The 23,013-nt window shown below is 40.2% G+C and overlaps 1 protein-coding gene across 1 annotated transcript in view; it reads left to right on the top strand.

The window, feature by feature from the left end:
- The window catches only part of lancl2 (LanC lantibiotic synthetase component C-like 2 (bacterial)), a 27,654-nt gene extending 4,916 nt beyond the window's left edge, over positions 1-22,738 (top strand). Inside the window, exons 4-10 of the mRNA XM_056450969.1 lie at positions 1,589-1,796; positions 2,583-2,730; positions 6,253-6,399; positions 14,830-15,012; positions 17,827-18,003; positions 19,456-19,528; positions 21,257-22,738. Coding sequence (XP_056306944.1) covers positions 1,589-1,796; positions 2,583-2,730; positions 6,253-6,399; positions 14,830-15,012; positions 17,827-18,003; positions 19,456-19,528; positions 21,257-21,333 — 1,013 coding nt within the window. The 3' untranslated portion in view covers positions 21,334-22,738. The remainder of the gene's footprint in view (positions 1-1,588; positions 1,797-2,582; positions 2,731-6,252; positions 6,400-14,829; positions 15,013-17,826; positions 18,004-19,455; positions 19,529-21,256) is intronic.
- The last annotated feature ends 275 nt before the right edge of the window (positions 22,739-23,013 follow it).

Below are 23,013 nucleotides of genomic sequence, written 5' to 3'. Positions count from 1 at the left end.
TTGGCTTGTATACACTGATATATATATATATATATATATTGCTACTATATATTGTTATAATACTATATTTATATTGTAATATATATGGTTACTATAGCCTTCTATATAGTATACAGTGGGTACGGAAAGTATTCAGACCCCCTTAAATTAATCAGTCTTTGTTAAATTGCAGCCATTTGCTCAAATTGTTTAAGTTCATGTTTGTCCTCATTAATGTACACACAGCAGCCCATACTGACAGAAAAACACAGAATTGTTGACATTATTGCAGATTTATTAAAAAGGAAAAGCTTAAAAGTGTTCAGCCCCTTTGCTCAGTATTTAGCAGAAGCACCTTTTGATGTAAAACAGCCATCTCTCTCCAAAGATGCTCAATTGGGATTAAGTCAGGGCTCTGGCTGGGCCATTCAAGCACAGTCACAGAGTTGTTGTGAAGCCACTCCTTCATTATTTAGCTGTCTGCTTAGGCTCATTGTGTTTGTTGAAAGGTAAACCTTATATAGACCATCTCAATGTGATCATGTCATTGGCCCATGAACATTTCCTGCTTGTTGTCAAACTAATTCATAACTATAACAAGAGGCCATTCAATCATAACGTAGTGTTAAAACAGCTATCATAACATTATTTTATTAATATGTAGTCCTTTTGGGTTTCTCTGAAGCTATAGAAGTTAAACATGTGAAACAGGAGATACGTTGGGAACATTGTTTTTGTTTACATCTCTCAAAATGGTCTATATATATATATATTTCTGCAAATGGTTGCAATATAATGTAAGCAGGTCTGAATACTTTCCGTATCCACTGTGAATAATTAATAAAACTCGTTAGAATATTGCTGGAGTGTTATTGGTGGTTTTGGGTAATGTTTAAGCCCAATTAAGGGTTAATTAAGTGGAAACAGTTTGCAAAAAAATCCTTTTTTAATGTATCAAAGGATTTCTGAATATTGTATTACACTTAAATATAAATATACTGTTTAATTAAAAACAGTGTAAGTAATATAAATTAACATATTTAATAAAAATAAGAAAATAGTCTTTATGCTGGATATTTTTAAGCAATAGCCAAAAAAAACAAACATTTTATTGGCTAAAATTTTTTTCTTTCATGCCAAAGATTATTATGAAGATATTTAGTAAATGTCCTACTGTAAATATATTAAACTGCAGTGTTTGATTAGTAGCATATATTGCTAACAGCTTCATTTTGATATCCCTAAAGGTAATTTACTCAGATTTGTGCCCTCAGTTTTCAGATGTTCAGTTGTGTCTCAGTTAAACATTGCCAATTCCTGACAAATATATATACAAGGAAAGCTATTTTCAGCTGTCAGGTAATGCATAAATCAGTATTTCACATATAAAGTATAAGACAATGGAAAATAAGATAAAAAGGAAAGTCTTCTACATCTTGCTTGACCTGTGGGTGAGTAAATTAACAGAGAATTTTCATTTCAGGTGTCCTATCCCTTTAAGAATGACAATGTGAGCTAGTAAAACAGACATTGAGTATTGTGAAATCATATGTCTTGTTTAATTTGATGATCAGTGTATATTTAGACAGTATATGTGTGTCCCCCGCAGGCGTGGCTCTGCTGTATCTGCATCTGTATCGGGCCACACAGGAGGTTTCGCATCTGCAGCGTTCTCTGGATTATGTCAAGCGCACCCTGAGGAACCTGAACGGGCGCCGGGTGTCTTTTCTGTGTGGAGACGCCGGACCGCTGGCTGTGGGGGCCGTCGTACACCATCACCTCAAGAACCAGACCGAGTCCCAGGACTGCATCAGCAAGTGAGAACTCATCAGAACTCGCTCTTATTTCACTCACTTTCTGATGCATTCATTAGCTTGTAATCAGTGTGCATTGAGAAGATTGGTGGTAATTCCCTATTGTAGAAATCAGGGTGCGTTATCAAAGGGATGATTCTCCCAGAAATGAACATTCTGTCATCTTTACTTGTTCCAAACCTTAATGAGTTTCTTTATTCTGTTGAACACAAAAGAAGATATTTCGAAGAATGCTGGAAAGCTGTAATCATTGACTTCCATTGTATTTGTTTTTCCTATTATGGAAGTCAGTGGTTCCTGCTTTCTTCAACATGTTTTCTTTAGTGTTTAACAGATGAAAGAAACTCATAACAGTTTAGAACAGCTTGAGGGAGAGTAAATAGTGAGTAAATGTGGAATATCTATCCCTTTAATTCATATTATTTTTTTAATTAATATTAATAATAAAAAATATATTAATGATATCTTAAACAGCATTCTGTTGAGAAGTGTATGGACACATACCTTAATTGTATTGTATAACTTGGATAACTCTACAATAAGGTTGTATTGGTTATCATTAGTTAACATGAGTTAATGATGAACAATGCATCTATCTGATTAATCTGATTAATCTTTGCCCAGCACTAAAATAATAATACAGTATTTTTAGTTTAGCAACACCAGAAGGCAAAGTGTGCTCTGGCCAATTCTCCGGTGTCACTGTTCAGTTCAGCATGTACAGTGATTTATTCTGGTGTCCTGGCGTGTGTTCTTCATCAGTTTTCCTCTCTCTGCTGGTGTTTCCAGGTTGCTCCAGCTCCAGCGTTCAGTACTCAGTCCAGACTCTGATATTCCTGACGAGCTTCTGTATGGTCGGGCCGGGTATCTGTACGCCCTGCTGTATGTCAACAGAGAGATCGCTCCAGACACAGTGGACGACGCCACCATCGCCAAGGTCAGCTGTCATTCCACCTTTGCCCAAAATACCTGACTGAACTTTTAAAGCTGTCATTTACTGCATTGGTTTAGCAAGTTACTTTGCAGAGAAATCCACCTTCTGACACTTTTACACACGATCAACTAGAAGTCAAGTTATTTAGTGTTCTTACAGCTGAGATCGAGGACGAGACTCTTGTCAGGGAGTGAACAAATCTATCACAAGATTTGAATAAAGGCTCAATTCTGATTATACTTGACAAAAGAGACCGATAGAGATGTATTGTGTTGTATTTTTAAGCTATAATGCTAAAGAAAACACTGTCAGGACTTTAAATCAGCCTCTGCATGCACGGATGACAGTTGAGCTGAGTGATCAGACATGATTCAGCATCTACATGTGTTTGTTAAAGCATCAGATCTTACGATAAACACAATAAAGACAGTTAAACACACTGTATGCCTCTTCAGGGTGGAGCTGAATGAATGTTTAATCTGTATATCCTGCATTTTGTGTCCTGATGTGAGTTTGAAGATGTCTCAGTAACACCGTAAACAATCTGCATCTCTCATTTTCAAAATAAAAGTCCCACAGACATGATAGATAAACACTTAAAAATAACTACTGGAGGAAAATGATCGTTGTTGTGTCACTAGGAAATGTTGTGGCTTATGAGAACCATCTAGGACTGCACAATATACACTGCAGTGTGAGCATCCATATTACAGTGTGTGTTTGCAATAGTCACATCACAGGATTAGATTATTTATTAAAGATTTAAACATGAGTGTGTGTGTTTTGTGAGGGTATGTGTATGTTTGTTTGTGCGAGTGTGTGCGAGAGATTGAGTTGTGCATGTGTGTAATTGTGTATGTGTGTGTGGACGAGTGAGTGTTTGTTTGATTGTGTGTGAGTGTGCATGTGCAAGCTTGTGTATGTATGTGTGTGAGAGAGAGAGAGAGAGAGGTGTGTTGTTTTGAGAATCTGCCAGTGTAAGACTCGTGATCTGCAGTCATGGAGATAATACACACACACACACACACACACACACACACACACTCCTCGTTTTCTGGCTATTTTTAGTGACAATCTCAGTGCTGACCAGGCAGACTCCTGACGCATTGTCTTTAGTGGAGTTTGCAGTCTAATGCTGTGTATCTCCAAATAAAACTGTTGTTACTCCACAAAAACACTGGATGCTCATCAGCTGGAGGTTTATTTGAATATATTGACTGTGTTCTTATTAGCAGTGTTGTTTTAACATCAAGACACTATTGATTAATATTTGATTTCTATTGACATTAGGGTTTTCATTTGAACGTTTTATTAATTTGATGTGTTTCTCTTTATTAACTATTGTTTATTAATTAATCATTAGATTCAGTTTACTTCATCATCAGCTCTTGCTCCCTCACCAACAGCTCCTCCTCTTCACTAATAGCTCCTCCCCTTTATTACCAGCCCCTCCTCTTCATCACCAGTAGCTCCTCCTTCTCTTCACTAGTAGCTCCTTCTCTTCAATAGTAGCTCCTCCTCCTCTTCACTAGTAGCTCCTCCTCTTCACTAGTAGTTCCTCCTTCTCTTCACTAGTAGCTCCTCCTCTTCACAAGTAGTTCCTCCTTCTCTTCACTAGTAGCTCCTTCTCCTCTTCACTAGTAGCTCCTCCTTTTCACTAGTAGCTCCTCCATCTCTTCACTAGTAGCTCCTCCTCTTCACTAGTAGCTCCTCCTCTTCACTAGTAGCTCCTTCTCTTCACAAGTAACTCCTCCTCTTCACTAGTAGCTCCTTCTCTTCACAAGTAACTCCTCCTCTTCACTAGTAGCTCCTCCTCCTCTTCACTAGTAGTAGCTCCTCCTCTTCACTAGTAGCTCCTCCTCTTCACAAGTAGCTCCTCCTCTCCACTAGTAGCTCCTCCTCTTCTTCACTAGTAGCTCGTCCTTCTCTTCACTAGTAGTTCCTCCTTCTCTTTACTAGTAGCTCCTCCTCCTCTTTACTAGTAGCCCCTCCTTCTCTTTTCTAGTAGCTCCTCCTTCTCTTCACTAGTAGCTCCTCCTCTTCACCAGTCGCTCATCCTTCTCTTCACTAGTAGCTCCTCCTTCTCTTCACTAGTAGCTCCTCCTCTTCACCAGTCGCTCCTCCTTCTCTTCACTAGTAGCTCCTCCTCTTCACAAGTAGCTCCTCCTCCTCTTCACAAGTAGCTCCTCCTCCTCTTCACTAGTAGCTCCTCCTCCTCTTCACTAGTAGCTCCTCCTCCTCTTCACTAGTAGCTCCTCCTCCTCTTCACTAGTAGCTCGTCCTTCTCTTCACTAGTAGTTCCTCCTCCTCTTTACTAGTAGCTCCTCCTCTTTACTAGTAGCCCCTCCTTCTCTTTTCTAGTAGCTCCTCCTTCTCTTCACTAGTAGCTCCTCCTCTTCACCAGTCGCTCCTCCTTCTCTTCACCAGTCGCTCCTCCTTCTCTTCACTAGTAGCTCCTCCTTCTCTTTACTAGTAGCTCCTCCTCTTCACTGGTAGCGCTTCAACTTAATTACCAGCTCCTCCTCTTTACAATAAACCCCTCCCCTTTCTTAGTAGCCCCTCCCCTTCCCCATAGCTCCTCCCCTTATGCTGAAGTGTTAAACACTTCTGATTATTGGTTGAATAAATGCATCGTCCGGGTATACCTTCATTGGTAATGCACTGTTTACACTACACACACACGCACACACACACACAGCTCACACTGCAGACAGCGTAGACTGTAAATCTAGCCCACGCTGAGGATCATAGAGCCCTTTAAATACGCAGGGCTCCAGGTTGAGTGTGGTATGATGAGCGTCTGTGGGACTGTGCTGTGTTATTGATGCAGACACGTGTGTGTGTGTGTGTGTGTGTGTGTGTGTGTATATAGCGTAGTGTTTCCCTCTGAGAGTGAGTGTGGATCTGCAGTGTGGTGACGGGGTGGTTTCTGCTGATCTGAGCTCAGTCTTGATCTACAGCTGAATGCAGGACTCATTGACTCTGCATTATCAGCTGCAGTGCCGTCAGTCAGCCAGAGTCAGGCCTCACATCAGTTTATACGGCCGCTAACTGCACGCGGTGGTACTCTTTATTGAGTGTGTGTGTGTGTGATTGAGAAATTGTTAGTGTATGTGTTAGTGTCTGAGTGTAAGAGTGTGGGTGTGGTGTTGTGTGTGTGTGTGTGTGTGATGTGGAGATTGATGGGGCTGTGGGCAGCATCTCAGCGCATCTCATTTCCAAATGAAATCAGAGGGCCTTGATGTGTTCATCTGGGGTTCTTGCAGTGATTGTCCCTCTCTAAAGCTCTTCTAGAGTTCTCTCAGCTCTCCTCTATACTGCAGCTCATCATGTTGGTGATGCTCTTCACCTGTTGTGTATTAATATGCTGTTTTCCTTTGCTGCAGTGCAGACATTCACTGCTCTGCGTTTGAATGGTTCTTTAAGCTGAGCTCAGCGTATTCAGCTGCCGGTGTGTGTAGAGGGAGCACATGCTGATGCAGAACAGCTCAGTTCTGGACCCTCAGTGTGTTCTGCTGTTCTCAGGTGGTGACGGCCATTGTGGAGTCGGGGAAGAACTTGTCTAAAGAGGAGAAGAAGAGCGAGCGATGTCCGCTGCTGTACGAGTGGCACAAGAAGCAGTATGTCGGAGCCGCTCACGGCCTGGCCGGGATATACTACATGCTCATGCAGGTGTGTGTTTTCTGGAGTTTTCAATTTACTGTGCTACTATTCCAGCCCAGGCTCGCTGGGAATACATGTCTCCGCCAACACTGGTGCAAAATGTAAAATGCATTGCTCCAGGTACAGTTTGTTGCATGTTTCAAAGACAAATCCACCAGAGGGCGCTGTGAACATTTTTCTGAATCTGAAATGTTTTACCTAGGGTGCTTTTTATTGGATGTTTCAGATAACAAATCAGTGTGTCCAATAAGGGAGATGTGCAAAACGTGCTGGGCGGGCGGTCCTGACGACTGTAATTGGGAATTACAGCACAAAGCAACGTATTGTGTGTTTTGTTGTACGTTTCAGATGACAAGTCCTCTAGAGGGCGCTGTCTACATTTTTTAGAATCTGAAATAAGTAACTTTGGGTGCGTTTTGTTGTACCATTTAGATGCCAAATCCACTAGAGGGCGCTGTCTACATTTTGCAAATTAAATATTTTACTTGAGGTATTTTTATTGTACGTTTCAGATTCTAAATCCACTAGAGGGCGCTGTCTACAGTTTGACAATGAAATGGATTACTAAATGGTCCATTTTTTTGGACATCTCAGATGCCAAATCCACTAGAGGGCGCTGTCTACATTTTGCAAATCTGAAATGCGTTACTTAGGAAACGTTTCGTTGTACATTTCAGACAAGAAGGCAGCACTTGTCATACAGATCAGCCAGCAAATCACTGAACTAAACCCTTCCCTTAACCAAACCAATAGTGTTTTTGAAGAGTGAAGAAGAGTGTTCTGACCACGCCAGAAAAGTTGCCCAAATGGAGATAAATAGGTGACAAACGTATTTGTTACAATCCATTAACAGCGTTAAGTTGTTTTAAGTTTGTATTTATTAGTTGTTGCACAAAGAACAGCATGAAAACAATCCCTTAGTTCATGGATAACGTGTCTGTGAATATCACTTGTGTGAAAAGCAACAAAAGATGTCCTATACTGCCCCCTACTGTTCAGTTTACCTACAAACTGCAGTCAAACGTATATTGAAGCACCAGTAGACTGAAGCAGCTGTTTCCAATGAGCCCGTGATGTTCTGTTCTGCAATGACCTCAGGGTCTGTTAATGGACTGAAGATGATGCTGTAGGAACTGCATTTATGCGCAGTTACCCTAGAAAGTCAAGTTTAATTCTTTAGCTATAGATGTGTTGTAGCTCTCATTTCCACAATGATTACATCTGCTGTTATTAATGAATCGTTCATTAGCAGCATTTAATCTGGAGTTACGCTTGGTGTGTTGATCCCAAAGTTTGTGGGTGAAAATGAGAAATTCATCTGGTGATTGAGAGGCCTTAAAGCTGCTCTGTAGGTGCCTAATTACCAATTACTGCTGCTTTAATGAGCTTTAAGCAGATTGATGGTTGTTTTTTTGTTTTACTCATTACAGTGGGATTGTTCTGTTCTTTTAAATTGTGTATAATTTATGCTAAAAGTCTTTATAAACAGAAAAACTGATAAAAATAAATCTATTATAAATATATATTTAAAAAAGTATAATAAACACAAATCTATAATCATGAAAAATATATAATAAGCATATAAACCAATAATTAATAACAGGTTTTATTAGTAATAAAATCATCCAAAATCATTGCAAATGTTTTTTACCGTTAATATGTCATATTTACTTGATGATGAATATTTATCTGTTGATTGATAATGAATATTTAATATGGTGGCCAGCACTAATGTGGGGTTGTAATAGTGTGACTGTGTCACACACACACACACACACACACACACACACACACACACACACACACACACACACAGACCTGCATTAGAGTGAGGGCTTGAACTGGTGTTTCTGTCAGGATTCACAGCAGCTCCGTGTCTGCTAATGATGCTCAAAGCACAACACATGCTAATGGGCTGTTCCTGAGCGCTCTGTGCCTTTAATATACAGTCCTGAAAGCAGTTATAGATCACACTCACACAGTATTTCTCATTTCTATTAGGAAGCCTTTTCTTTTTTGCCCATTTTGAATGAAAAGCAGTGTGTTCAGTCTAGCAGACGCGCCTGTCAGAAGCAGTGTTCTCAATCTGCTGAAACACTGCTTCAGAATAAGCGCAGCTCTTTCTTATATTAGCTGGAGTGAGCAGCTGTCGGAGGTGAGATTGATTAGACTCTGCAGGGATGATCAATAATTGATCCTGACCTTTAAGATGTTGATCTGTAAGCAGAATCGATGACATTCTCTGACCTGCAGAGATGCAAACCTAGATCTGAGAAACACACCAATGCATCCGCACTCATCTTTAAAGAGGGCCTTTCCACATGATGTAAAATAAGTCTCTGATGAGTGTGTGTGTGTGTGTGTGTTTCAGTTTTAGCTGAGAATAGCACACAGATAATGTTGTATAACTCTCTGAAACGGACCCTTTCAGGCTTTGATCCTGATTGTGGTGTTTTGGTGACTGTTGCTTTAAATGCAAATGAGATTGTGCTCTTTTCAGAAGAGGGCGGAGCTACAGACGCCATAGTGACAGATGTAGAACAGCAGTGTGTGTGTTGTCAGTGCTGTGTGCTTCAGTGTGAGTGTGTGCGCTACAGTCTTCTGTCAGTCTATGTCGCTCCTGTCTCTGTTCATCTAAAACTCCACATCTATAATCCTCTTAGTCTATGCTGACATTATCTTCAGCAGCTCAAACACTCTAATGGCTAATGGACAGACGGCTGCTTCTCACTCAGGGCTGCTGTTTATGCTAATGAGATGGAGAGATGATGGGCACTAGTGGGCGGGGCTTTCCCCCTCTGATGACACGTACAAAGGAAGAATGTCAATCAAAGTGTACCCGGGTAATTTTTGACCCATAAGTCAATAGAAGAGTCAAGTATTTTGGGTGCATTTGGACTAGTCTTGTGAAAAATACCAATATTTTCATACATGTCAATACTGAAATATTTAAAACGATATGATTTCGGTTAGTATAGATGGCGGCTTTGCGATTTTGATGGTTTTTAAATGGTTTTTGGTTTGAGGCAAATGGACAAATAAAGACACGAACAGGTCAATTTGCGAGCGTTTGGACAGATCAGTGCTAACTAAATGCTCTATTACAACTAATTTAGCATGTAGACCCGTATAGTCAACTTGAAGAGGTAATGAGAGGCTGCTCTCATTTCAATATCAATGATGCATTGAATAAATCAGACGAGTGAAGTGTTATCGATACCCGTGTTGTCCCATTTTACATCTCCTTATAAAGTTAATATAGTGTACCCTCTTCTGAATTATTGAATTATTGAAGGTTTAGCTGACAAGAAAACAAACATTGACTTGGGTACTGTTGTGCTAAACACAATGCAATATTAATGCAATATTATTTAATGCAATATTACAATGCATGAGTTTTCCTTAAAGCAAGCTAAATAATCTGACAGGGGGTAAGCGAATTAATCTAGTTTTTCCTTTTTCACATAAGATTATTTCTCTTCCCCATTGTCAGATTATTAGACTGACTTCATTTTAGCACATCATTACTGATAACAACACAATACATATTGTTAGTCTAGAACAGAGGTAGGACCCGCAGGGCAAAGTTGGCCCATGGTAACCTTTAGAGCAGTGCTGCTTAATTCTGTTCCTGGAGATCTCCCTTCCTGCAAAGTTCAGCTCTAACCCTGGTCAAACACACCTAAACCAATTGATCATTGATTTTAAAGAAAAGTTTTCTAGTTATCTTGAAATATTAGCAAACAAATTAGGAGATTACCCACGACAAATTAAAGTAATACGCTTTGGAGTATTTAACTTTGGTCCACAGCCCTCAGTCAAGTTTGGTTTTTGACCCTTTATAAAGAAAGGTTTGGGCACCCCGGTTAAGAAATGCTTCTTGGTTAAAGAATATATAAATATTTGGGCTAGAAATAAGACTAAAAATTTAAGTAAGATAAGCCTGTTTGTGCAGCTCAGCTAATCCTCCGGCTGCTCTAATGGCTTCATAAGGAGTCCATATGCAGTCACTCCTATATAAGCCTGCTCTTTATGGAGTATCTGCACACTTTACACTGAAAGCAGGAGATGAGAGCGCTGAAACGCCTCTTTCTTCATGCCGTGTAATAAAAGCTAGGGGATGTGCACACGGCAGTAAATAAACAGAGAGGCTGCTGAATGACAGCTGGATGTGGAGAATCGAACCCTGGAGGATTATGATGTAATTTGCGGTAATAGAGTGGAGCGTCAGGGTTAAACCCAGCTCACTGCATACACACATCTGAATTAGGCTTGTGCCGGTATTCAGTAATGCGATAAATCACGGTAATGAATATGCACGATATTGTTATCGCGGGCACTTCAAAATACCATGAAAAATAATAGATCCGAATATATATTCTTAGAACGCGCCTTAGCTTATTTTCCATCAACCGCTTGAAGAAACACTGCGTATATGCTGCGCAGAACTGATGCGCACTCTGATGTAAACAATCCCCACATGTAGAAGCCCTGTGTGCGCAGTGCGCGCCGCCGCTACCACCGCACTATAATCCTCACACGCAGGCCATCTGTCAGACCGGGCACTTTCCCGGTGGGCCGACGTACTTTTTGGGCCGGGCTGATCATCGTCTTATGATTTGATCGGCCCATAAAAGGCTTAGCAGCCTATCGTTTTTTCTGCCTTATTGATTGACGCTGCTGTGATCTGTGACTCTCTGAAAGTAGATGCTTTTTTTCCCGGACAGACAGACCGGGCCGGTCCATGTGACACTCTGCAGCCCATTGGCTCTTTTCGGTATTGACATTGGGCTGGCCCAATCACAAACTCCTATTTTGGACTCCGTGTGAGCGTGCGTCGTCTGTGTGTATTTGTCAAAATAGTCGAGAGTCAGAGGGAAGAAACGCAAGGGAGGCGCAGAGAAATCGCGGGAAATACACCGGCGTTTCATTTAGCGATTCTGAAAAGTTCTCTGTTCATTCTAGCACACGGCTAAAAACGCAAATCACGTGACCACACACTCTCTGCCCAGAGCTGCAGCCACTAGTTCAGCGGGTGAGCATAAACCCCAGGTGAGAGTATAGTGCATGTCAGACAGTTCATCTGCTGGGTGATCTCATCTCACTATAGTTGTTAAACGTGATATTGAATTCATCTTGTTGTCTCTATCTAACAATTCTTATGTCTTTTGAATCACTTGTTCTCAGTTAACTGTTTTGGCTGAGTGCAAAGATAAGCTAATATATTAATTTATGTAACCACATACACTGATTCTGCACATTGACTGATTGCTTACCTTTATCGTTTAAATTTAATGTACGTTATACTGTTATAATGGCCATTATTGGTTATTAAAACTGATATTCTGCAAAAGAGACAGGGTAAAGTTCATTCTTTTCAATAGAAATGAAAGGAGACAGTTCTATTTAAGCCCTGTTTTGTTATAAATATGCAGTGTAAAGATGATGCTCATAAAAATATGCAGCTACACGAGGCTGTTTGGTGTCTGTTAATCATAATATCAAAATGAAACAAATTTGACTTATATTATGTTTTCATTGTTTAGATAGTGAAACAGCAAGCAGGATGAGGTGAAAGAGGTTAAAATGTGACACTGTTCCCTTTGAAGATTTACCCATGCATTAGCAGGCAGTTTTTGTCATGTTTAATATTGAATATAGGCTGAGTGAATAGTGTATTGAATAAGCTAAATTGGCTGTAGTGTATGAGTGTGTGTGAATGAGTGTGTATGGGTGGTTTCCAATATTGGGTTGTGGCTGGAAAGGCATCTGCTGCATAAAACATGCTGGAATAGTTGGCAATTCATTCCACTGTGGCAACCCCTGATAAATAAGGGACTTATGCGAAGAAAAATAAATGAATGAATAGTGTATTTTTTAGAACTCAACAAATATCTTTATGGACAGCATACAGAAATTAAATTGAAATTAAAGTTTGTATTTATTTATTTATTTCATATATATGGCTTTTGTGTTTTATAGAATATGAGTTGATAAAAATATTGGACGTGCATAGATGGATAGCATTTTGATTGAATTTAGTGGGCCGCTCTGGCCCAAAATGCCAGGGCCGATTTTTTGCCCCAGTCCAGCCCTGCTCACACAAAGAAGAAGCATGGCGGAAGGAGGAACGCTGCCGACAATTTATCCCCCTTTAAAAAGGTTAAAGTCAGAAGTTTGGAAATATTTTGGGTTCCAAAAAAATGCAGAGGGATTACGAAGACGGTTTCCCTTTTGCACATTCACTTTGATATAATTGCTCAAGTTTACTTTTATATTGTGTATTGTTTTATTTATATTTATTTGTATTTAAATGTTTGAAGTACTTTTAGTTAATTAAAAAGTTATTAAAGTTTTGTTATTGAAGTTTTTTTACCTATTTCTCTTGTAAAATTACAATAATATCGTGATAATACCGTATACCGTGATAAAAGCTCAATCAATTAATCGCAGCATGAAAATGTGATACCGGCACATGCCTAATCTGAATAATGGAGCTCCTCTCACAGATGAGGGTTTGCTGTGGTGCATTGGGGGAACAGTTCTCTTTGTGTTTGGCTTCTGGGTTTCCTCTCTGTCGCTCTTCTGTTCTCTTAAATCTGAAGAAAAGTGCTTCTGATTCAGGCAAGCGCAGCGTTCGGCTGTCCAGACAGCACAAGAATAACAACTACATATTCTACACATACTGAAGGAAATACAGTCACTGAAGCCCTGATAGTCTCAGAGCCACGTTTCTTTTGGTCTTCGCTTGAGGGTAAAATAAAGTGTAAAATAGTAATTTACTGTGAAGTAACGTCACAGAGCAATGTTTAGATGAATATGTAAATATCCCATGCACTCATTATCACAATAAACACAACAGAAAAGGAGAAAACAGCAGATCAACAAATTACAAATTGCTGGAGGTTTGAGTAGGTGTTGTCATGTAATGTGCGTTTGAAGGATCTTGTGTTCATTTAATACAGATTACAAAACCAGTAAGTGTAGTTGGGTCAGTAAGGAGTCGAGATTTGAAGCTCTCTGTGGGTATATTTCTCATGTGTGTGTGTGTGCAGCAAGTATTCACTGAGACTCCACTGTGTTTGAAGATTTCAGAGGGTTCATGATGAAGCTGCAGAAACTGTCCTAAACACACACGTCTGATCTGAGCCCCTCCCCCAGAGAATCCTCAGTGTGTATCAATTGATGATTGGCTCCTGTACTAGCAGGGCGGGGCTTCATTTGCCATATTGACTGTTACAAAACTACACGAGTGACACGGCTAATGTACTCTATAGTGTTTGTCTGTATGCATCAGACGTTTAGCCTCAGCTCTGTGTGCAGTGTTTGGAGTGACGTTTCAGGTTAAGATTTCAGTGACGAGCAATTAGTCTCTCTGCACCAAACACAACATGACATGACCATTTAAACAGCAGTCACAGCGCTCCAGACGAAATGTTAAAAGCTTTTAACTTAATGAATACATATTAAAGTTATTTAACGTTATTAATAGGCTCTGAGTGATGTTGAGTCTCAGTTGCTGCCGCTTTCATTCGTCTGCTGGTTATTTTATTTAAGATCTGAGGTAAACTGTCGGCTCATGCTTTCAGCATGGTGATAAACGTCATGTTTAATAGTGTTTAAACACACACTGGCTGCATTGAACACTGAATAAAGCACATAATGAGTACCTGAGGGGATCTTATCACAGTAGTTTATGCTGCTGTTCTGCTGCGACAGCAGAGTATATCTAAAATAGACATTTAGTGCATCACAGTTGCAGATGTTTAGGAGAAAAAACTCCACTGAATGTAGAAAATGGAGCTTTTATTGCGTGTACCATGTCACATGCTGTTATGAGACAGTGTGAGACTAGCTCATGATCTGTGTGTGTGTGTGTGTGTGTGTGTGAAGCGTCCACTCTTCTGCATTTGCAGGAACAGCAGCAGTAATATCTAGTATTCATCACACCCCACATCTCTAAACACACACTGACACACACCACTGCGCTCATCAGAAACACACACACACTATCAGAGGGAATTAGTGTGTTCAGATGAATAAATATTGATGTGAGCGGGTGGACAGAAATCAGCTGTTTAAGTGCATCATTAGGCTGCAGGTTTGATCCTGCACTCTCTAATCATTGTCCACTCATACATTATAGATCTACATCAGCCAAGATTAAATCCTGAGAATGTTGATTAATGTGCATGTTAATGCATGAGTTCACTACTGAATATGTGTATATGATTATTAGCAGTTGTGTTGTTATCAGCTATTGATGATCTTTATTCTGTCTTTAATGTTGTCTAGATTTGTACATTAAATCAGGATCATTTATAAGGATTATACTCTGAGCTCAGCTGGATATGTCTCATTAAAGTCTTGATCTGGAGTGAAGTGTCATCGGCCTCTTGTGTGTGTGTTTGAGCTAAATGAATATCTCTGTGTCCGCAGCCGAGTGCTAAACTCCATCCGGATCTGCTGAGCGAGCTGGTTCGGCCCAGTGTGGATTATCTGCGGCACAAGAAGTTCCGGTCCGGCAATTACCCATCATCCCTCAGCAACGAGAGCGACCGGCTGGTGCACTGGTGCCACGGAGCTCCGGGAGTGCTGCATATGCTCATCATGGCACACACGGTGAGTCACACACACACACTAGCACTAATACACACACACACTAGCACACATCCAGAATTACACAGACACACACACTAACACATACACACACTCATGTATAAACACACTAGTACAAACACATTAGAACACACATGCATAAACACACGCATATGCGCATTAACACACACACACACACACACATACACATGCATAAACAGACACATACATGAGTAAACATACGCACACACCCACACATTCATAATCATAGACACACATGCACAAACACACATACACACACTCTAGTACACACAAACACATTAGAACACACATGCATGAACACACACACACATGCATATGCGCATACACACACAGACACACATGCATATGCGCATAAACACACACACGCATACACATGCATAAAAAAAAACACACACACACACATACATGCATAAACAGACACACACAAGATTAAACATGCTTGAACAAACTGATACACACATGCATAAACACGTACACAGACACACACACACACACACACACACACACACACACACAAGTAAACATGCATAATCACACACACATGCATAAAACATATACATGCATAAACACACTAGTATACACACATACACATTAAAACACACATACATAAACGTGCATAAACAGACACACACAAACACACACTTGTGTGCATAAACAGACACATACACGATTAAACATGCATAAACACGTGCACACACACATTCATAATCACACACATGCATAAAACACATACACACACACACACACACACACACACACACACACTCAGACAGTGTTTCCTCTCTGTCTTGGTTCTTTACACACACACTCTCTCTCTCTCTCTCTCTCCTCATTCAGCAGCTCACACTGACATCTAGTGGACACTAGTGGAGACTCATGTTTGTATTGCTGCATTAATCTCATTTTTACTGTTTAAAAAGAAGAATAAATGTACATATTGACATTTAAAACATTAGAATAACATTACCAGGCATAATCAGGAGCCATCATTTACTATAGAGCGTTAAATATAGAGAGAGTTTTATCTGTGTGTGTGTAAGAGTGTTACGTTTCTCCACACATCTAATGTCTTTATTTTATAACAGTATGATGAACACACATGCTGCTTCTGCTTCAGTCTTCATGTGTGTGTGTGTGTGTGTGTGTGTGTGTGTGTGTGTGTGTGTGTGTGTGTGTACAGCGCTGCAGGCCTGACTTACACTATTGAGCATCTGTTATATTTTGAAATTAATTTAATTGGACTTTTACACCACAGACTAATGAAGACAGCCGACACACACACACACACACACACACACCTGCTCTCTCTCTCTGTCTCACACACACACGCAGTTCTAAAGTATGTCAGGAAAAGGACACACTGCAAAAACTGCTGTTTCTACTTTGAGTTTTTGTCTCGTTTCTGGTCCAAATATGTGAAATTGATCTGAAATGAAGACGAGCAGAAATAAAGTCTTGTTTTCAGAAGTAATGAGTCTAAATTTAGAGTTTTAAATTAATTCATTCATTTTCCTTCAGCTTAAAAATGACAAAACCAAAAACTCAAACCATCTCAGTACAGCGCTGTTAGCTAACTGAAACCTGAATCCTCTTCAGCGTTTACACCTGTAAACACACAGCCAGCGCTCACTCCTAAACCTGCTGTGTCTGTACACAGGTTCACTAGGTGATGTAAGGGTGTACGTCACGTGACATCTACCTCTCCAAAACCCCTGGGGGAAACAGAATATCAGCAAATGAGCTCAAATGAAGAACAGACAGAAAATTAATGAAAATAAACAAGATGGCAGTAACAACTTTGACAAAGCGATATGAAGCAAACAGATAACGGGAGGCAGATAAAAACAGAACAAATCAGGAACGCAGAAGCCTCTGCCTGGCATCCCACTCTTAGTCTTTTTAAAAACCTGTCACCACTCAGATTAGCCGCAGAAGCCGCCACGTCACAGAAGATGATGAAGATTGACTGATCCTACAGCCAATAACAATGCGGAGGGGGTTGAGCCTGTGACACTGAGAGAGAGAGAAGCGAGACAGAGAGAACAGGTGCACAAGACAGAGGGAGAGAGAGACACACACATGCAGAATTCCCAGAGCGTAACAGTCCCTTTATTTATCAGGGGTCACCACAGCGGAATGAACCGCCAACTATTCCAAAATATGTTTCACACAGTGGATGCCCTTCCAGCTGCAACACGTTACTGGGAAACACCCATACACACTCATTCACACACACACACACACTCATACACTATGGCCAATTTAGTTGATCAGTTCCCCTACAGCGCATGTGTTTGGACTGTGGGGGAAACCGGAGCACCCGGAGGAAACCCACACCAACACGGGGAGAACATGCAAACTCCACACAGAAACACCAACTGACCCAGCTGGGACTCGAACCAGAGACCTTCTTGCTGTAAGGCCACAGTGCTAACCACTGAGCCACTGTGTTTTAAATGAAGCTAATCCTCCTTTCTTGTCTTCGGCCCTCACCCCATTGTCAGATTATTGTATTAATATTCATAACATCACATCATGTATTACTGTGCTTGTTGTCATGTAAAACTCTTCATTTTTACTCATAGTTAAAATAAAACTGTTTTTGCTTGCAGATGAAACGCCACTTGAGTTCAGAATGTTTGGATATTTGTTCTAGAATCAGGACAGAATCTTGTTTAGCAGTGTGGAAGTGCCCTGTAGTGTAGTTCAGACTGTAATGAGCACACAGTGAGCATGAGCAGGGTCATGCTGTTATTACTGGAATGCATGTTTACTGTTGTTCTGCTGGATCTGCAGGTCTTCAAGGATGAGAAGTACCTGCGGGACGCTCTGGAGTGTGGAGAGCTGATCTGGCAGAGGGGTTTACTGAGGAAGGGTTACGGGCTCTGCCATGGCACGGCTGGAAACGCATACGCATTCCTGATGCTGTACCGCTGCACACACGACAGGAAACACCTGCACCGCGCCTGCAAGGTGAACACACACAGAGCAACACACACATCTGCAGACACTCACTCACTCGCTCTCCCCCTCCACCATCAACAGCTGACAGCAGTCTGTGACAATGAACCTTGCCCATGCACACACACACACGCACACACACACACACACACACACACACACACACACACACACACACACACACACACACACACACACACTTCAACATCCAATTACAGTTCTGCACATTATTCATTCACTACTGTCTTTAACATTTACACATTTGTGTATATAGAAGGGCGGCACGGTGGCGCAGTGGTTAGCACTGTGGCCTCACAGCAAGAAGGTTGCTAGTTCAAGTCCCGGCTGGGTCAGTTGGCGTTTCTGTGTGGAGTTTGCATGTTCTCCCCGTGTTGGTGTGGGTTTCCTCCAGATGCTCCGGTTTCCCCCACAGTCCAAACACATGCGCTATAGGGGAACTGATCAACTTAATTTAACCGTAGTGTATGAGTGTGAATGGGTGTTTCCCAGTGCTGGGTTGTGGCTGGAAGGGCATCCGCTGTGTAAAACATATGCTGGAATAGTTGGTGGTTCATTCCACTGTGGTGACTTCTGATGAATAGAGGGACTTAGCTGAAGGAGAATGAATGAATGAATGAATGATTATCGAAGCCTTTTATTTAAATCTGTATTATTTGTTCAATAGTTTATGCTTGGCATGTCTGTTTAGTTAAATAAGTATTATCTTTTTTAAATATACATTAAACCTTCACTGTGGACCGCAGAGTAAGAATTTATTGTAGAGGGAAACCTGTTCCTTACTGTGCAAATCACAATAAACACTTTATACTTGATTTAGCAGACACTTTGTACAAAGTCACACACAAACAAGAGTGGGGGTCCTTTATTATAGTAAACATGTCTAATTGTTCCACTCCCTACAGGGAAAACCAGCCCCAATCAAGAATGCAGGATTATCTGCTGTCATGGCTTTATAGTCAATAAATGTAATTATAATGGAAGTCAATGGGGCAGAAACAGCACCAACATCACCAAAGGAGAGTCACTCTGCCTAAAGTGTGTTGTTGAGGGTTTTTCTAAATTTCCAAAGCATTTTCCCAATATCTGTGTCAAAATAAGTTTCTCAGCAGAAATCATCCCATTTGCTGAAACACAGAGAACGCTGTGGCTAAGTTAAGACTCAAAATCAGCCCAGAGTGGATGAAAACGACCCAACAGCACACGAGGTGTGAAAAATGATATTACCAATAATCTAACAGTACAGAGCTACAAAGTTGAACTAAATCAAAGCAGTGTAAGACCATGCACAAATCAATAATCCTAATGAGCTATCCTGAAATATGTTTGAAGAGTCAGGAGATTTAGCCTGCCTGATGTCCAGCGGGGGAATATTCCCCAGTATACAGTTAACCGCATGAACTCTGAGTTTTCTGCTTATTGATCATTGGTTTGCTTGTTCTGTAGTTTGCTGAATGGTGTCTGGATTACGGGACCCACGGATGCCGCATTCCTGACCGGCCTTACTCACTTTTTGAAGGTAAATTTATCAGATTTATTTATAACATTAAAGCCCCTCACATGTTTCCTAGTGCACACTACAGTTCAGTTTCAGTCTAAACACTGCACAACAGGCTTTTATTACTTCACGGTTTGTCTTGATATATCAAAATATTCAAGCAACATTTGCTAGACAAGTTAAAAATCTTTTATTTTCATAAATATATCAAAATGAAGTCAGTTTTTCCTTAAAACAAGCTAAATAATCTGCCAATGCACATATTTGACATATTATCTATTTAACTTGTGTATAAAATGCTTCTTGAGTTCAGAATTTCTAGATATTTGGACTTGAAACAAGACAAAAAGTGTTTAAAAAGCAACATTTTAAGATTTTAAGCCTTTTTATCGGGTGGAATTGTTTAAATAAAGATGTTAAAGTGTTGAAATGAAGGTAAGATGTTTGTCCTGGAGTTAAAAATGTTTATTTAGTTTTTGTCAGCTGATTTCTGCTGTGTTTTCATCTTTAATGAACACTGTCTTCAGTCTTCATCATCATCAGATTCAGGCTTTTACTGTCTGCTTTATATCTAATGAGTTCTCTTATATTGTGCTAAAATATCAATATTAGCTTATATGACAAATTAAATATATAAATCTAATGTTAAATCTCTTTAGAAGTCGTTTATATCTGGAGCCGTGTCTATTGTGGAATGAAATCTTCTGTATCAACGTAAATGTCTCTCTGGTCAAATTAATTAGCATATTCATCAGACTGCATTCCTGTAAAGTCTTGACTACTGATGATCCAGGAATAACCCGCCTAACTAAACGAGTGAATTAATAAAGCCTTCAGTGTTTTACATATTTAATCTGCTGTGGAATGATCTCTGATGATGAAACTCATCACTGCATGACAGCACTTTTACACATGTGTTCATGAAATATATATGATTTAAAATAAAGCTGGAATATGCAGCAGTGTTGAGTCCAGCTCTGCAGCTCTTCATGATGCTTTATAGTGATGTTTAAAGCTCTCCTGAAGAGCTCTGAAGTGTGTGTTTTTATTTTATTTAATGTTTGATGTAATCTCAACTGAAACATTAAAAGAGGGCGGGGCATACAGTAGCTCCTCCCCCTTTATGGAGTGTTTAGTTTCCTCACTGCTCAGCCAGTGAGAGTGGTTGAGCTCAAGCACATCATACTAACAGCCAATGAGAAGAAGGGGGTGGGGCATGTCAGACACTAGAGAGCATTTGATTGGTCAGAAGATTTAATGTGAAACTATGAGGAGACGAGAGAAGCATCACTGATCTGTCTACATCAGGTTTATGTCTTCTACATGTGAATTTCTGTTTCAGACACACTAGATATCCTTAACATCCTAACAGCTTTATTTTCATTTGACGATAATATAAGCCTCATATTAGATGTGAAATGCAGGAGAAACTCAGACTGATGGTCAGTGTGTCAGACTCACTGAGCCGCATCTATACTGCTGCAGCTTACTGTTGTCATGGCAACCTGCTGCCTGCACTCACAGCCTCATTAAAAGCCCCACTCTGATTGGTCGCTCAGAGTCTCCTGCTGCTTACTCTGTAGTCAGTGGATGAGGATGGTCCTGTTCAACACACACACAACTCAAACAGCACACACCCAATACTTCTCATAACTGACAACACGCATACAACCACAAGATGAATATGTAGTGTGTGTGTGTGTGTGTGTGTGTGTGTGTGTGTGTGTGTGTGTGTGTGTGTGTGTGCAGGTATGGCTGGAGCCATCCACTATCTCTCAGACGTCCTCCAGCCTGAAGTCTCCTGTTTTCCAGCTTTCCAGCTCTGAGAACCGCTCAGACGTCTCTCCAACTGCCCACACTGGACTCCACGGACCCTCCATGGACCCTTTAAACCCAACAAAAGGATTCTCTCTCAATGTGGATGCAAAAAACAAACAACTTTCAGCCTATGAGTTCCAACAGCGCTGCCTTGAGTTCTGTCCTCGTAGTGTTTAAAGGGACACAAGTGAAGATTCTGTTAACATTAATTTTTCAGACATGCAGGAGTCTCTTTCTTCTGTCCGACACAAAAGAAGATAGTTTGAAGAATGTTGAAAACCGGTTACCATTGACTTCCATAGTATTTGTTTTTCCTATTATAGAAGTAAGTTCTTACAGGTTTCCAACATTCTTCAAAATATCTTCTGCAGTGTTCGACAGATGAAACTCATTTTTGAACTGTTTATTTAAAGGGTTAGTTCACCTAAAAATAAAATATGTACTCACTACTTTACTCTCCCTCAAGTGTTTCCAAACCTTTATGAGTTTCTTTCTTCTGTTGAACACTAAAGAAGATAATTTGAAGAATGTTGGAAACCAGTAACCATTGACTTCCGTAGAATTTTTTTCCTACTATGGAAGTCATTGGTTCCAGGTTTATAACATTCTTCAAAATATCTTCTTCAGTGGTTAACAGAAGAAACATTTTTTGAGTGAACTGTTCATTTAAAGGTGAAGTTCACCAAAAAATACAAATGTACTCACTGTTTCACTCTCCCTCAAGCGTTTCAAACTTTTCTGTTTCGTTCTTCTGTCAAAACAAAAGAAGATATTTTGAAAAATGTTGCCCCTTAAGTGGCTCCAAACGTTTATTAGTTTTACTGTATATTTTGAAGAATGTGGAACCTGGAGCCATTTTCTTTACATAGTAGGAAATACAAATACTATGGAAGTGTTCCAAACCTTTATGAGTTTCTTTCTTCTGTTGAACACTAAAGAAGATATTTTGAAGAATGTTAAAAACCGGTAACCATTGACATCCATACTATTTTTGTTCCTACTATGAAAGTCAATGGTTACCGGTTTCCAACATTCTTCAAAATAAATGTTTAAAGAAGTAAAGAGTGAGTAACTGATGACAGAATGTTCATTTGTGCGTGAACTGACCCTTTAAGACTGAATGATATGTGTTGCTAATAAATGATTTGTAGTTTGTCTTCGCAGCTCTTCAAGTTTCCAGCGTTTGCATGCCTGTTGTGTAGCAGTGCTGTTGATTGTGTGTTTGTCCATATTTGTCTGTGTTGTCTTTGCATGAGGACGGTGTGTGTGTGTGTGTGTGTGTCAGTGTTTTGTTCCTGTGGCCATTTGTCTCGATGAGGGAGAGAGTGCAGAGAGATTGAGCTGCTCTGGTAAATATTGTTTCCTCAGGCTAATGTCACTTCTGAATGTCACAATAAACTGGGCTTTTCTGAACCGGGAGCGATGCGTTCTTCACCTCGTGCTCAAGACCTTTCATAAACACACACTGGGTTTATAGAGTAAAATGGGTTGGTGGTGGAGTTAAATGGTGTGAAAGTAGTAAACTGAGCACTTGTGTTGAGTTATTGACCGTTGGTGAATCTCCTCAGGGTTTGAGGCTGTGAGTTACAGGGAATTAATGATGTAAATAAACCTGTAAATACAGCTCATTTCCTTTTAGAAGCTGCACACATTAGGGCTGCACAGTGTTCTTGCTCTGTTAAACATCA

This window comes from Danio aesculapii, chromosome 24 (assembly GCF_903798145.1).
Source record: "Danio aesculapii chromosome 24, fDanAes4.1, whole genome shotgun sequence".
NCBI lineage: Eukaryota > Metazoa > Chordata > Actinopteri > Cypriniformes > Danionidae > Danio > Danio aesculapii.
This window is presented reverse-complemented; position numbering and strand designations above follow the sequence as displayed.